This window comes from Macrobrachium rosenbergii, chromosome 48 (assembly GCF_040412425.1).
Source record: "Macrobrachium rosenbergii isolate ZJJX-2024 chromosome 48, ASM4041242v1, whole genome shotgun sequence".
NCBI classification, from domain to species: Eukaryota; Metazoa; Arthropoda; class Malacostraca; order Decapoda; family Palaemonidae; genus Macrobrachium; species Macrobrachium rosenbergii.
The window spans coordinates 9,750,502-9,768,536 of record NC_089788.1 but is presented as its reverse complement, the minus strand read 5'-3'; the positions used below and the strand labels follow the sequence as shown (position 1 = coordinate 9,768,536).

Genomic DNA, 18,035 nt, shown 5'->3' with positions numbered 1-18,035 from the left:
GTTACTATGTGCCGAACTCATCCCAGATAATTTCAAACACGTCATTTTAATGTATGCATGAAGGGGAGGGGGAGAGAGAGAGAAGATCAGTTGCGAGGGGTAGTTGTTTAGCATGCAGTATCAAATTACAGTATTAGTGTCTGTTACGATTAAATATTGCATGCTATATGAATATGGAATGAAACGCAAAGGAGACATTCAGTTTACATGAATAATAATTAAATAGTTAAAGGCAGAGTAGATTATGTGGTTTTAAACTGCATTTAAGTCTCATCGCAGTCTTAATTCTTCTCAGCAGACATCAAAGTTTTGTAAATTTCATTTTGTAAGTCTTTTTCAAATCTGTTTTTTTTTTTTTTCATTAATTCTAACATTTTAAAAAACAATGTGCAATTTACAGAGTAATGTTACATATATTTTTATTATTATTTGTGGGTCATATTCACTGGTGTAGGCCAGAAGGTTTGCATTTCCATTTTTTCAAACATTTCTCGAACACACATGATTGGTACATTGATCGATTTTAGTGTTCTGTAAAAGAAAACTATTGTGCGGGCTTTGTCTGTCCGTCCGCACTTTATTCTGTCCGCCCCCAGATCTTAAAAACTACCGAGGCTAGAGGGCGGCAAGTTGGTATGTTGATGATCCACCTTCCAATCATCAAACATACCAAATTTCAGCCCTCTAGCCTCAGTAGTTTTTATTTTATTTAAGGTTAAAGTTAGCCATAAATGGTACTTCTGGCAACGATATGGGATAGGCCACCACCGGGCCGTGATTAAAGTTTCATGAGCCGCGGCTCATGCAGCATTATACCGTGCCCACCAAAAACAGATCTATTTTCGGTGGCCTTGATTATATGCTGTAGCGGCTGTACGGAAAACCCGATTGCGACGAAGAAACTTCGGCACATTTTTTACTTGTTTATTGTTAGAGCTGCGTAGGCAAATGATCTATTCAGGAATACAACTCTTCTTAATTTTATTATGATCTCTGTATTATATCACTCTCTAGACTCAGTCCTTCCATACCAGTTTTCTTTAAATATATCGAAAAGCAATCACCATGGTAATACTGTATATCATCCTCTTATTGGCTTAGTATTATGTTCCGTTCATGCTTACCTAATTATATTACATGCTGAATTTGTTAATAATATTAATTTTGGAGCTCGTTCATATTTTTTTTCACCTTCATTAATCAGTCTTAGATCGTAGTGTTCATCTCTGAACCATGCTAGTTGTTTTAAGGATTCTGAACATACATATTTTTCAGGAAAATTTTTGCTCTTCAATAAAAAAAAAAGCTTGTTGATAATGTTTTGATTTTTATCGAATGCTGTTTCATTGATAATGTTTTGATTTTTATCGAATGCTGTTTCATTCTGTTGGTTTAGTAATCGTTCTTATAAGTTGTTGTATGCCTGTCAGCTGGATTCTCTCTTAAGATAATAGGATGCAAGTTATGTCTTCCATCTTGGTGTAGTGGGTAGATGCGGAGTTCATTAATTTCTCATCATGGGTCAGGGTTCGAAGCTCGGCGGAAAGGAGAAATCTTCTATTTCATTTCATAATTGGATTTTCAAGGCTTTCAGTGGAAAACTCACCCCAAATAATTTCAGACAGCCGAGACAGTCGTTGTATTTCCATTTTATAGTCTGTTCTTTAGACTCAAATATTTTTTAGCTTTATTTTCCACTTTCTGTAGTTTTTGCAAAAGCATGAATTATATATATATGTATATGTATATATATATATATATATATATATATATATATATATATATATATATATATATATATATATATATATATATATGTATATATATATATATATATATATATATATATATATATATATATATATATATATATTTAATATATATATACTATATATATATATATATGTATATGTATATATATAATATATATATATATATACTATATATAAATATATATATGTATGTATATATATATATATATATATATATATATATATATATATATATATATATATATATATATATATATATATATATATATATTGGTGTAATATTTATTTAACAGCCAGACAAAGGTTTTGCGTCATAGCTACAACTGCCCAGCCTTTTGCATAGCAGCAGCTTGCCACAACCAGCGAAAATAACCTTGGTTGCATCTCCTATACTCAACGATCCTTCCTCCCTTCCTTCCTCTCCTTCATTTTTGCCTTTCCAGGGGAAGCAGGCGAACAGTCGCTTACCTTCGTTTTTAATTTTCGCCTCAGCGCAACGAGAGGCTGAAAATGAGATGATTTGCATCATCCCTCTCACCGCCCTCATCATTCCGCTCTGCGGGATGGTGTTTTGCCCTTCTTAGTATATCCGTAACTTTGTTTTTTTGGCACACTTGATGAGTTTGCTTTATTTTCCTGTATGATTCTCATGCGATTCATCAGTGTGAAGGGTTTGTTTACCGCTACACAGTTTACGGATGTTTTATTTATTTGTGTATTTATTTATTTATTTTTATTTGTTTATTTGTTTGTATTAAAGAAGCCAAGAGAGAGGTAGGTTGGTCGTTCCGTATAATTGATGTAACTGGTTTCGGAAAGGTGTGTTTTTTCTTTTTATTTTTCTGAATGTTTCAGCCACAGATCACTGGAAAATTGGAGACATACTGTTTATGATGGCGAGAAAATATCAAGGTTTCAGTGAAATAAGATTAAAATACCACTGATTAGGACAGAGCGTGAACACGGAACAATGTCCTTTTCCAATCCCAGTGTAGCAAAGGAACTAATTGCTCTGTATTTCATCTCCAAATGATCTGCAGAGGTTCTTCTCCCTCTGCAGTGATATTCATTTATCCTTCTTCACACAAGCATTCCCTGCCCTAAGTTATATGTTTGCCCGCTTCAATCACGCTCCGTATCGAGAGGAAAGTCAATAATGAGTATGATTCCGATTTTAAGCAAACAGTGGCGGAAATTTATGTGTGTGGGACTGTGCAAATATTGGGTTCAGTCGGCTTTCTCAGCATGAATTAAAACCTGTCCTGCATTGTCTAAGCTATCCGTGCATTCACATGTATTTCTTTTTCCTTGTGGGTTCCTTAAGATCACAAGATTTTTTTTTTTTTGGTGGGGGGAGGAACTTTGTCTTATCATGCGAATATTTTTTCCTCGGATATATATTTTTTTGCGTTGTTTTTGTTTCACTTACATTGGAACTTTTCCCTTTGTGTATTTCCCACTTTGCTCTGCGTTCTTCTGTTTACCTTCGCTCTTCATTTTTATTCGAACTTTTACCTTTGCCTTTACTTCGTATTTCTTTTTTATAACCCGTTTCCTAACTTTTCGGTTAATTGGGCAAATAGTGACTGTTACTCTTGCGAGATATGGCTGTCGCAAATAAGGGATTATACACAAACTTTTAGGATATTAATGCCTGTAGGTGTTGATATTTGTTTAATGCAAAGGTCAGGGGAACAGACACAGAATACCACGAAGAGGAAAGCGGAACACGAAGGCATGTTAACATTCAGTGAAAACAGAACCAAGAAGAGAATTCCGAAGCTTTCCTCTGACCTTACTCTGTATTTGTCTTATGTAGCAGAGAAGAATAACCCGGTGACTAACTCACCGTTTGTAAAAGAGTGCTCGAAGATAAATGGTATGAACTTATGAACACAAGAGTGAATATGGCCGGGGGAATAAGGATATTTACAGTGAGTGCTGTAATGTTGCATCAGAAAGGGTTATGTGTAAGATAATACCTGACGGATCTGTGAATATAGAAAAGTCCCTTTTCAGTCTGATACCTTCAAGTTTTCATTTGAATGGGAAGCAGAACGAACAGACGGAACAGAAGGACGAATATATATATATATATATATATATATATATATATATATATATATATATATATATATATATATATATATATATATATATATATATATATATAACCATCAATAAGGGGTAGAGGACACACACAGATGTACAAACTGTCTTTATTCCAACGTTTCATAATTATCCATTTAATTACATCATCAGGGCTGTTAAAATAAAACACAAAATTCCTTGTAAAATTGTAAAAACTAAAAATTAAGAATTTAAAAATTAAGAATTATTCTTACCAAATTTAAGAAGTACATACAACATTAAAATTAAGGGAATGAACACAATTTAGAAAACCTTTACATTAGACTGAAAAGTAATAGAAATTCAGTATATATATATATTATATATATACATATATGTATGTATATATATATATATATATATATATATATATATATATATATATATATATACAGAGAGAGAGAGAGAGAGAGAGAGAGAGAGAGAGAGAGAGACTCATGTAATCAACAAGGAATTGCTGCGAAACATCTAGGAATAGGTGTAGGAGCCTCACCTGCTCCTATTTCATCAGAGGGTTTCAAGGATGGTTATAAGAACGAAAAATATTCCTAGGAAATGTTACTGCCGAAAGTGTGTTGACTCTGGAAGGTTACATAACAACGGGAACTGTATTGCAATCGTAATAAACTGTCGAGAGGATCTCTCTCCCTTTCCCTGTATATCGTATTGCCAGAAATTCCGTATATGCCTGACTGATTAACCTTAACACGCCTTGTAAGCAATGTTTCGCTCATTTATTAATGTCTTCGCCTTTTGACTCATCGTTGGCATTTCACCAAGCTCTGGTGCAATTGCGTGATATTCATCAGTTAACTTTTTAAAATAATAAAAAGGATCGAGTTTGATAATCTTATGTCAAACCGTAAGGATCGAGTTTGGTAATCTTGTGTCAAACCTTAAGCTCATGAATTTCAAGTATTAACTTCGAAAAATATCATCTTGTTAATAGAAGGAATTTATCTGACTTAAAAGACCTCGTATATTATTCCCAGATGAAGATCTGTGTATAATGTGGAAAAAGGGGGATTATAATTTCTGAATCCATCAAATTTTGCATTGTCTGTACAGAGAAATACAGCGTCGGAGTAAGAATTGTAGGAAGACCTGAATTTAATTAATATATCTTTTCGACTATCTGCATATAGAAACTTGCAGCAAAAACGTCTGCAGGTATCACTATAAAAACTGTGTCTTATCCTTTGCGTTTCATTTAAAAAAACTTAGGGCGACGTCGGAGGAAATTTTAAGATGCTACTTTTCTAACGAAGCTGTAAAATGCACGACAAACGTAACACGGCAAAGAAAAATAGTTATATGTTCTTTTAAACTCTCTAGGAATATAATTTTGTGAGATTTCACTTTAGCTTAAAATGATCAGAATCTGAGATTTCGTTTGAATTTGTTGTGATCAAAATAGCTCTTTGAGTTTTTATTGGTAGCACCATACAAGATGAGGCAAGTTTGACTCGACTGACAAGACCGCTGAGAATGATAGAAGGACAAACTGTGCAGTGGGAATTATTTGCATATGAATGGGAAGCACAAAATGGAAATTGAAGGAGGTGTCTGTTGAAAAGAACGATTGTATATTATATATATATATATATATATATATATATATATATATATATATATTATATATATGCATGTATGTATATATGGTATATATATATATATATATATATATATATATATATATATATATATATATATATATATATATATATATATTATATATATGCATGTATGTATATATGGTATATATATATATATATATATATATATATATATATATATATTATATATATATATGCGTGTTTGGGATAAGTGGCGGTTTCATCCATTTTAAGAAGTCTTCCCCTAGCTAGGGTAGAGTCTCAAGAATAAACAATGCTCACTGGCACTTGCACTTTCACACTTAAACTGCTGGACCATGGATAACCCCTGGTGCAGAAAACTTCCACTAAATGCTTCTTACTCCTACACGGGAGGCTCACCACCTGGCCGTCGAACCCCTTTGCCTACACTTTCACTGCTGTCTTGCGGGCACTCACTAACTTCATGGTTGTTGAGGCCTCTCCTTTCTTTTACCTCTTTCACCTCGTCTATCCATACCTATACATGTATGGACATTACTTAAGGGTTCTTTGCAGCGTCCCTTCGGCCACTAGCTGCAACCCCTTTCATTCCTTTTGCTGTACCTCCGTTCATATTCTCATTCTTCCATCTTACTTGCCACCCTCTCCTAACAGTTGATTCAAAGTGCAACTGCGAAGTTTTACTCTTTTTACATCCTACAAAGCTTTTTACTCTCAATTTTTGTTTCAGCGCTGAATGACAACATTGGTCTCAGCGCTTGGCCTTTGGCCTCAGTTCTATATTCAATCCTACTATGTATGTATGTATGCATACTGTAAACGCTTGTATATGTGCTTGCATGCATATTTTTTTTTTTTTTTTTTTTTTTTTTTTTGTAAGCACGCTTTCCCCATTAATACCTGGCTCGCTGACCTCTTAAGCTGACGCCGTGCAAGCGTCATGGGAAACAGCAGGATGCAGGTGGTGCGTGTTTCCCAGGACAGGTTCCCTCATCTCCGATCGTTAAGTATTAGGGAGAGCAATTGACCAATTAGCAACCTTGGGAGCTCTTACGTTGGGTGGAATATTGGGGCATTAAATATACGACTATTGATGGAGGTAATATTTGTATCTGTTTTATGTGGGTTATTTAAAATTCTTGGAAATGAAGCGCTTGCAGCTGAATTGTAAAGCGTGAGTGAAAGAGTCTCAACTTCGGACATTTTTTACCCGTAGCTTACGAGATTTAATGAGCTCATGGTTACTCTCTCTCTCTCTCTCTCTCTCTCTCTCTCTCTCTCTCTCTCTCTCTCTCTCTCTCTCTCTTTATTAGAAGAGAAGCTATATATTTCCCAGGTGTATTTTTTTTTATTTCAGAGTATAATAAAAGATGCTACTTTTGAGATGCACACAAGTTTGATCCATAATGTCCTGGAAAATTTTTAAAGTTTTATAGTGTTGCATTACTCTCTCTCTCTCTCTCTCTCTCTCTCTCTCTCTCTCTCTCTCTCTCACAGTATTATACATACACATCAATTGACTTTCATTTCCGCCATTAAAGTTTATGCGTGATATTTGATATACCAAAATTAATTCAGCGTTTATTACTTATATGAAATTCTTCGAATATATAAAAGATGTATGAAGGAGCAACAATATCTTAAGCTTAAATGTGAAAGTTTAATAATTTTAGTAGTTCGATTACATGTGAGTATTTAGGCATGAAAGAACGGTATGTTTGTTTGTATCGTAAATGTTTCTTCACTAAAGAGTGAGGTAATTAGAACATGATGAAATGCTTTCATTAACAAACGTAGTTGTGTGGTATTAATCATGGAAGCTTATTTTAAATAATAGCTGAAGTTGGGTCAGTGGTAACTGAAATGATAATTTTCTTGATGCCTATTATTATTATTATTATTATTATTATTATTATTATTATTATTATTATTATTATTATTATTATAGTGAAAGAGTCTGAAGTAATGTAGCATCGTTGATAGCGGAAATGTTTATTTCCAAGTATCAACAATTTTAATTATGAGAATGATGATGATAGTTATTATTATTATTAATTATTATTATTATTATTATTATTATTATTATTATTATTACAAGTTCAGTGAAATAAAAAACAAGACTGCAGGCATGAGGTTGATTAATAATGAATATGACGCTAATAGGATGAACATGAAATTAACAGAGTGGGATTGATGAATTGGGTAGTGCAAGGGATTACGAGAGTAATACCTCGAATCCATTTTACGGACAAGTACTCTTCCGTGGGAGCCCTTCTCATTTTACACCAGAAATCAGCCACAACTGACAAATTCACTGTGAGCAAAGGCCTGGGCATCGCTGTAGTGATTGCTTTTAATTAGTTGGTTAGAAAGAGACTGATTTGGTTTGGCTGTCACAGGGAGGATAGTAAAGGGAGGACTATCATTTGACTTGGAAATGTCATTTCAAGCAAGACTTGACAAGTCCTATGTTAAAATATTTGTTGTTGTTGGACAAACATAAAATCTGTGTATTTATGTATATAAGCATGCACATATATGTATAGATGTGTATATGTATAAATGTTTACTGCAGTAAATTATTTATTTATATATATATATATATATGTATATATATATGTATATATGTGTATGTATGTATGTATGTGTATATATCGATATATGTTTACTGCAGTAAACAGTAGCATTCTCTTTTTAATTATAAAGGAAATAAATACATGTGTAGTTTCTTTTGTATTTGTACATATGAACTGACTTTCCATTCAATGCTTAGGTCGAAACCATTCTTTGTGGAATTTGGTCATACTTTCTCTCCTTCTGCCGTGTAAACGCTGCCAATTTGTAAAGCATATAGGACGTTTCTCTTTTATTTTGGCTTCCCATTTCATTTTACTTCGTTTGCTTTGTTTTTTCTTCTAAGATATGTTTCTTGGCCCTGCTGCCTACTTTCAGTTTTCGTCCAGTGAAAGAAATCTGGATTCAATTTTTCCACGGTGATTTTGACTAGCAATAAGTCTCCTATATTATGTCACATACGAGTAAGTAAAATTTGTATGCAAGAAAACAGGAGAAAAAAATTTCCTTTGGGAAGGGAAAGAAATGAGGGCCTGTTGGGTTGTATAAGGGGGCGTGTTGAGTGGTTGGGGAGGGGGGGGGGTACAGAAATAGTGGACGGGGCCGGTTTAGTGGAGTGCTACACTATTGTTCCTCTCTCTCTCTCTCTCTCTCTCTCTCTCTCTCTCTCTCTCTCTCTCTCTCTCTCTCTCTCTCTGTCGTGGTCTTTTTCGCGGCCCTTAGAGGTCTCCACTTTACAACTCCTTCAGAACCTCGAGTCCCCCTGCGCCGTCCAAGGAAAAGAAGGGGGGGAGGGGGTAAGAAGGGAGCGAGGGGGGGGCGTGAAGAGGAAGAAAGGAGTCCTCGCCTCTATACGAGAATGAAAATGAAGAGAAAGATGACCAAGATAGGCGTCTTTTCTCTCTGTATGTCGCTTCTTGTGTGTGTGTGTGATTGTTTTTTGTTGTTTTTTGTTGTTTTTTGTTTCCTAAGCCATCCCAGTTTCTAGCTAACTTTGCTGTATATGAATTTGCAATTTTTATTCTTGCAAAATAAACAAGACGAAGATAAATATGAACAACATAAGAGTCGTTTTCTTCATCTCATATTTTGTTTTTGTTTGTTTCTTTGGCTGTTTAGTTCTAGTTAATTCTGTTGTCAGTTAGTTTTTTCTACTTCTGCCAACGTATATTTGCATTTCTCGTGGAAAATAAATAAATTTATACAACCATTGGACGTTAAGAGCAGTGTTGAAAGTCTGTAAACCATTCCTTTTTTTTTTTGTTACGGTATTGGTTATAGGTTTTGATTAAGCTGTGTTATGAACATGTTAAAATGCCTCTCTAAATTCTCAAACATATGTACGTTAGCAGTTGCGTTAAATATCAAACGTCTTCAGTGGTATGTGTCAAAGGCATCCCCCCTCCCCACTTTACTTCTTTTCTTTTCGTGAGCGCGCCCTTGTATGGGATTATGTGTGTGTATGTGTGTCTGTGTGTGTGTGCAGATCCTCATTTATAACCTCACTTACTTTGTGGCCTAGTTTTTTGTGGAAGAATTCCTTGATAAGATTCATGAGTGCGAGCCTTCACCAGGGGGCCAAAAAGTAGCTGTCGCTTTTGTTCAGGGTAATTCCTCTTGGATTAGCTGAAAGATATGGGTTCGAGAGGCTAAATGCTCAATTTTGGAAGACATTACGCAGAAATTAAATGTTCTTACCCTGTTGCTATTACAACCAAAACAGACTTCAGTTCCTCCCAAACAATACTGACTTTAGCTATAAGAGGGAGTGTAATTGCCTTGAAAAAAAGTGTACATACCTCTAGAGTATCATTGCAACATTTGAACTGTGCAATTGCTTCTGAAAGAAGACTGCTGTTGGACCTAGACTCTAAACATAAGTGCCACTACTTCTGACCCGGGACTGCCATTGTCTCAGTCCCATACCGTGGTATTTTTCAAGATAAGGAAAGGCAGACAATGGTGTCCCTCTTCATGTGAAATTGTATATGAGCAGGACGATCTTTTTTTTGCTTTATCATGGGACATATATGAGGTCGGGCTATACCATTGGAAGGGAATGAAATGACAAGTATGGTTGTCTTATAGGTTTCATATTGTTTCCAGCAATCTTATATTTTGAATATTATTTGGTGTTGTGGCGTATAATCAGAATTTGCGATGCTCGTTGTTTCTTAATACTAACATTCGGAATGCTGTTTACAAGTGTGTTCCAACAGGTTACCGAGTATCCATCTGAACTGGTTTTGTTTCCATGTTTGGAAGAATGATGATGAATCTCCAGGTCTAATACATGTAATTGCCAAAGCAGTGCAAATGAATTGCGTCGTAGAACATGGAATTTTAAAATTTAATGTTCAGGGAAGAATTTGGTAAGGATGATCAGGTACATGAACTGTAACTATAAACATATCATTTATGCCTGGCATATCAAAGAATCTTCAGAAACATAATCACTATAAGCACAGCTCATTCAAAAATATTGAAACGTTTTTCGACTTATACAAATAGGTATAGTTTTGCTACTCTCCATTTTGCAGTAAAATTTTAAATAATGAAGAACCTACGTCTCATGTTAAATGCTGAATACCTTGTATGTAATTATGTAGAAATAACGTGTAACGTTACGTATGAGCTTGTTTATAGATGTGTTTTTAATGTTGTTAATCTTCCATGTAATTTTTGAAAATAACTATAGGTTCTTTAGCTATTGTAAATATGGGCATTTTCATTGTTGTTCTCTTTAAATAGAGTAGTAAAAATATGTCAGAGTTTTTGAACTCATATGAATATTTAATGTAGATTTTTATTACCCTCCTGGCATTTCAGTTTCCAAAAATTATATGAAGATTCTTTGGATATTATGAATAAATTTCCCGATAAGCGGAAGGGTACTTAAGCTCCTGCAAATGAATTAATTTTCAGTACTGTTTCCAAAAATGCTTAAAGGTTGTGGGACCGCTGGAAATGAATGAGTTTTTGATACTGACCTCTTTGCATACAAGTCGCCAGATCGTCGGGGAAATATGCATCCTAAAGTTCATTTTCGCGCAGTGCATTCGAAACGTTTGCAGTCTAATCATCCGCTAATCAACCGGCAGACCAGCAAGAGGAAGAACCTTGTAACCAACCTTCCCTCACCCCCACCCCCGTACCCATCCTCTCCTTGGTCTTCCCCCCAAGGCATCCAATACACAGAAATGGACAATCCACCGGATCCCACGCTTGGATTCAATTGCTTTGATATGCAAATTGAATATCAAAATATCGCTTTATATTCACGCGACCGATCGTCCTTGGTGGGGGAGGGGATAGGGGAAGGCGGGAATGGTAGGATTAGGTTATTATTTGTTTGGAAGTTCCTATCACATAATTATGTAAAATTCCCTGACTTCATAAGTAGTATTTGTAGCCGGTTTTGCTATTGTTCTGTTATTTTCATCTTGTGGTGAATATCCAAATGTTTGCCGTTGAATGAGGCCTGCTTGGAATTTGAGAAAGTGTGAGACGGAAATAACTGGAGCAGCTGTGAAGGGTATCAGTGCACTTTTATAATCATATAGATCTTTCTCCAAAAATAGTCTATTTTTATAATGCCAAGGTAAAAATGTTAAATAATATTCGAAATGAACCTCTGCGTCTGGAAGTCTTCAGCGTACACTACTATCAGAAGTTTCTGTTTCGATCAAATTTCGATTTCCTTAATGCCGAAGCCACCTTCACACTATTCCGACGGTCTGATCGTGTCATCTAGCGGTCGTCAGCCATGCAAAGGTATTTCATTTCAAAGCAGACATAGTTTCATCTCTGGAAGTGCTGGCTGCATTAACGCTGGGACTTGTGCTGCTGCCCAAACAGTGAATGGGATAAGAGAACTCATGAGAAATTGTCTTCTGATGTGTGCACCGCTTAATTGAACGAGATTATTGGCTTCGTTACGGGAGAATGGATGAAAATCCATTTGAATTGGAGCTTGCAATAATAATAATAATAATAATGTGACTTAAGTAACAAAAGCCAGCGTATTTTTCGACAAGAATTGATGACTGGTCTTTCAGCGTACTATTTTGCTTACCCTCATCGGACGGGCAAAACAGTCTCGTGTGAAAGGAGCCTCAGTCATCATACCCTAACCTTACCCAACATAACCAAGCATTCTTATCAGTTGGGTCTCCTCCTCCTCCCCCACCTCCTCTTCCTCCTCCTCCTCCTCATCCTCCTCCTCCCGCCCGTAACCACCACCACCAGTTGCAGTGCGGCTGGTCCCACATTACGCACGCAAACCAAAATTTTTACCCTTAGTACCTCGTTATTGAAAGGAATGAATGCACGACGATACGGATTCCCATAAGTGAACTCATTCCTTTGGGAAGATTCAATTTTACCATCCCCCACTGTGCAATATCAGAGACATGAAGGACCGTAATGGTATCTTTGTAATCTGTGTATAATTACAGCCAGTCTTATATTACCCTTACGGTAACGCATTATTTTTATTACTGCATTGGGTTCAGTGAACAAGTTGCACCTCGATACAGACATTAGAACAACAGATGATAATGCATAACAGCGGACATCCATTTTACAGAACTCTTGGTATTTTTAATTGCGATAAAAGTCCTCGCAGTGAAAATAGAAATGCAATTAAAATGTTCTTGACAAAATTACCCAAAAGAATGATAATTAAGCATTTGCAGTTCGATGGGTAAATTACGGCGTGTGTCATAAACTTATGAAAATGGATTTTTCCAATTACCTGGGACATTACATGCGCTCAGCAAAATGAAAATTACCATCAGAATTTGTGTGGAATGTTCAGTGCTTGTGTTGAATTCATTATTGTTTGTAAAACAACATCACAAAGGTCTATTATAGAATAAGTGTCAGAAGAAAATTGCGCTAATGAAAACAGAACTCTTATCGCATTCACACCCATTTGAAATTTCAAATAAGTTGTAGGTAGTAAATGATGGGAAGGCATCTATTTCATTAGCGTTTCAAGTGGTTGAAGTGACAACATCATAAGACATTATCATGTCATGACATTTAATATTGGTTTCTCGAATTCCTGGCCACCAGGTTTCACTCAGTTCAGGCGATACGAGGGTCTTGTCATCTATAATATACTTCGTTTTCGGATGATCATATACGATGGCTGTATGATTTCTGTCCTCGTCAGGAATTATTTTTTGCCTATTTACTTTTTTTTTGTCTGTTTCTACTGTATGAACAAAGTGAATGATCCACGTACTTCAGTTACGAATATGTTTCTGAAAATGCAAAATCGTCTACGAATTTAACTTCCTTTTTGAAAACGTGTGTTGATCAATAATCTCAAGGAATCATTTTGACTTAAGTAGGGCAGACGAGTGTCTTTTTAAGACTGTCATCAAATTTGCTATTCCGTATTATCATAGAAACCTTTATTATTGCTTTATGTTACATTTCATTGTAATGTAATTCCAGATTTGCACTGTTTTGAGTTTTTTTTTTTACTGAAATTAGCTCGCATTTTAACTTTGTTACGCGAAACTCCTTCCTTGCGATATAAGAACAAACCAGAGAATGAACTACTGAAGTCTTCTTCGTTTAACGTGCAGTAAAATCATTAATTTCAGTAGAGTTAAATTCAGTTAATGTTTATCACGTAGGTTACAGTTATGCCTTTCATTTCTTCTTGAATTTCTTTCATTGTTGACACCATAGCACGTTCGTTTTATATATACAGTATATATATACACACACACACACATATATATACAGTATATATACACATATGTATATATATATATATATATATATATATATATATATTTTTATATACGTAATGTATATTTTTTGTCACATACGCCATGACATTTTGATATTCATAAATATTAAGCCACAAGTGTCATTTAATATCCAGTTCACTATACTCGGGAATAATTTGCACCCAGTGGAAATTATGTGATAATTATAATTCACCTAGTGAACAGGATATTAAACGACATTTGTGGCTGAATGTTATTGAATATAATATAGACACACACACACACACACATATATATATATATATATATATATATATATATATATATATATATATATATACCAATATATATGTTTGTGTGTATGTATTTATGTGTTATATGAAACTGCTTCTGTTATAGAAAATGGTCATAAACCTTTCTATCTGCATTTCATTCTTGTAGAACAAATTTTTGCCCTTCCTAAAGTTTTTGTTATCCAGTTCCTCTGTATATTTAACACCTGTCTTTTTCCTCTCTCTTAATTTCTTCTTGCGTGTGCATACGTGCGCTCTAGAACTGCGACCATTAACTGCAGTTAGGGAAAGGTCTTGTAAAGTTGAGGGAACAATTATGTTAATTGTTTTTTTAGTGAGCAGAGAGTCCGTCGGTGCAGGAGATCGTTGCTACAAGAAAATGGCTTGTATGTAACGAGTCCCAGGAGTAGAATCTGAAGTTCCATTGATAAAATGAACATTTTTTAGAATCTTGGGAAATAAACAGGTAAAAGTCTACATGGGACCAGGGTACTTTTATGTTACGAAAGTGGTATTGGGAGACAGAGGTTTGTTAACCAGCGGCTTATAGAATCTGAAGTTTCATTGATAAAATGAACATTTTTTAGAATCTTGGGAAATAAACAGGTAAAAGTCTACATGGGACCAGGGTACTTTTATCTTACGAAAGTGGTATTGGGAGACAGAGGTTTGTTAACCAGCGGCTTGGATAGATCACGCAATGAAGGCGCAAGATTGAAGAAATATGACAAAAAGCGTTTGAATTATGTAGAGGTTATTCATAGAACTGGAATCATTGTTCAGGAAATTTAAATGAAACCTCTTCCTGGTTTTACTTCCTTCAAGCGCAAGTGCTTTCCCAAATATTCCGCTAAATCTTTCAACACACACCTTTCTCTCTCTCTCTCTCTCTCTCTCTCTCTCTCTCTCTCTCTCTCTCTCTCTCTCTCTCTCTGATCTTGATTACCCTGTCTCATGCTCTTGCCTGCCTCTACAGATCTTTTCATTTCCCCTGCCACTGGACTTCACACAGTCTCTTTTTTTTTTTTTTCCCTTCTCTCAACCTCTTATTTCCAAACCCCGCATTGCAACTGGGGTGAAGCCGTCCACCTGTCTGTTAGAATCTGCTCCACAGGACGACAAGGGTGCCTCAGTATTCCAGGCAGTCAGCGTCTCATGAAACATATTGTCAGGTGAAGATAGGGGATTAGTATCGGTTCTTTATCACCTTGCTTCTAACCTTGTGTCTAGACTGTAAAGGGTTGTTATTGTCATTTCTAAAGCCAGTGGTTATAAATCTCTCTCTCTCTCTCTCTCTCTCTCTCTCTCTCTCTCTCTCTCTCTCTCTCTCTCTCTCTCTCATCCAAGCAAATTGCACGAGTACTGGCAGCCCTGCCCCTCTGGCGCCACACCCTGAAAGTGGAAAAACGCGTGTCATGAAATCTATATATATATATATATATATATATATATATATATATATATATATATATATATATATATATATATATATTTTGTATGTGTGTGTATTTATGATTGTGGATGTGTGTTAATTGTATATTTCCGCAGTAATTTCTATTTTATACATACGCTGGCGATAAGTGCTAAGGAATTTTCTGACATTTCCTGACATTTTTCTATGAAAACTGAAATACTTGTTGTAGTTAAGATAGTGCAAAATTGGGTCAAATCTCTTTGAAGTACGCGCAGTAATTTTCCTTTTTAAGACCACTAAGTTTTCCTTACAATGATACTATTCTCATATATAGTACAATGGAGCGGCATGTGTTGCTTATGCTTATGAAGAAAAAAGCTATGGTGATTTTGATGAAGTTTGGTTAGGTCTTGCTTAGTCTTGACCGTGAATGTAACCAGTATTGCGCATAATTACATAATGTACTTTCAAATGTACACGTTTTGATCGCTGGGGCAATGTTCTTTAATAAATTCTGGTTCTACATTTCGTTACAGGCATCACTGTACTGAGGAACAATTTATATATATATATATATATATATATATATATATATATATATATATATATATATATATATATGTATGTATATATATATATATATATATATATATATATATATATATATGTATATATATATATATTTATGTATATATATGTGTGTATATATATGTGTGTGTATAATATATATATATATATATATATATATATATATATATATATAGAGAGAGAGAGAGAGAGAGAGAGAGAGAGAGAGAGAGAGAGAGAGAGAGAGAGAGATTCACATCATAGAAAATATTTTCAAATGCTCTCTCCGATGCAAAAACAGTAGGAAATCGACCCAGAGCAATTACACTATTACACTGTTGGTGGTCGTAATAATCATTGTTGTACATTCGTGTGTCATAATTGTAGGTATATTGGAAGTTTAAAGAGTCTTTATTGAATACATATTTTGTTTGGTTGAGAGTATTGCATCAGTAGAGAACTTGCCCTTGTTCATGTTGACTCCGTTATGATGACCCCATGTTAGACTGGCAAATAAAACTGCATGCTGTATTAGCAGAGGCCAAGTTGAGCAAAACCAGAAATGAGACGGACCCAAACAAGCTTCAGTAAACAAAGACGTTGTCTGAGACTTCCTTCTTCAATAAAAGCCGTACCTCCTCCCTTCTTTCATTCCCTCACCCCCCTCCTCCTCCTCCTCCTCCTCCCTTCATTCATTCCCTCCTCCTCCTCCTCCTCCTCCTCCTCCTCCTCCTCCTCCTCTTTCTCCTCCGTCTCCTCCTCGTTCTCCTCCTCCTCCTCCCGTAGCGCGCGCGCCTGTAAGCAAATACACACAAACACACACACACACACAAAGAAAAACAAAAGAGAAAAGATAATTCATGTTGGGGGGGCGGGGGCGTGGGTAGTGGCAACTTGAAACAAAGGTCGACCTGCTTGAAAGTAATGATTATTGATACGCTTGCGGTTGTACCCGGCATACCTGGTATTTCTTATTTACATTTTTTCTTCGTTACAATAATTTGGAACAATAAGTCGTACCTTGTTTAGTTTTATTTTTTGTGTGTGTGTTTTTTTAGGGATAAATAAAAGAAGCATATGTACCTTCTTGTGAAGATCAACAAGAGTTGTGTTTGCAATCTTGAGTGAATCCACAGACAAAGTATGATTTTTGTAAGGTTAACTGGAGGTGTTTTTATACTAGTTTTTTCGCTCACCTTTCTGCACGAGATGGATTCTGAGAATAAACAACAGTTCAGTTTGTATTTAATTTAGATTTCCCTACGAACGTTGGATTGTATTCTTTGACTTCGGAAAAATTGTTTAGTGGGGAGAGAGGGTTGGAATTAATTGCATGCTGAAAGGGATAAAAGGGACACTGATGATGTGGAAATCTGTCCTTGTGGAGTTTAAAGTGAAAATGGAAGGGGACAGTCGTCGATTTGAGTGAGGGAAGGACTGGAAAATGGCCCGTTCGACATTGAATAGAATACTCCTATGGTTCTTAATTGTCATCATGGCAAAACTGTTGCCTTTAATTTTATGGCTTTATATCTTGTGAAAGTGAATTCGTTTAGAAATATTGACTGAATGAGGAAAGACTCGGGGTATGTTTCTATATGTATTAGAAATAAGATTATGAATTAAAGATTAAAAAAAAAACTTCTTTAGAGTCTGATAGATGACAGCCGTGTGTCAGCTGGATGAGGCAGGGAACGAAGAAAATGAGGGTCAAGCAAGAGAGAGAATATTGAGGCAGAGCTGCGTTGTACTTCCGTAATCCTCGAAGGTCATCTTCTGAGGAGTATTAAAAAAAATAATGAACTCGTAAAGCGCAGCGTGGAGATGTTGCAGCTGCTTGAAGATTGAAGTCCAGAGGAAAGGAAAGGCAGAAAAAAAAGAGAAGTAAAGGGCAATGCAAATAATTAATTTCTTCGAATGATAAAAGGGAATAAGTC

General features: G+C 35.4%; 1 protein-coding gene across 1 annotated transcript in view; it reads right to left on the bottom strand.

Moving 5' to 3' along the window:
- Nucleotides 1-11,853: 11,853 nt before the first annotated feature.
- Nucleotides 11,854-18,035, bottom strand: part of LOC136831679 (uncharacterized) — a 185,712-nt gene continuing 179,530 nt past the window's right edge. The window contains exons 5-6 of the mRNA XM_067092308.1: nt 12,214-12,333; nt 11,854-11,920 (exon numbers count right to left, since the gene is read on the bottom strand). Coding sequence (XP_066948409.1) covers nt 11,854-11,920; nt 12,214-12,333 — 187 coding nt within the window. The remainder of the gene's footprint in view (nt 11,921-12,213; nt 12,334-18,035) is intronic.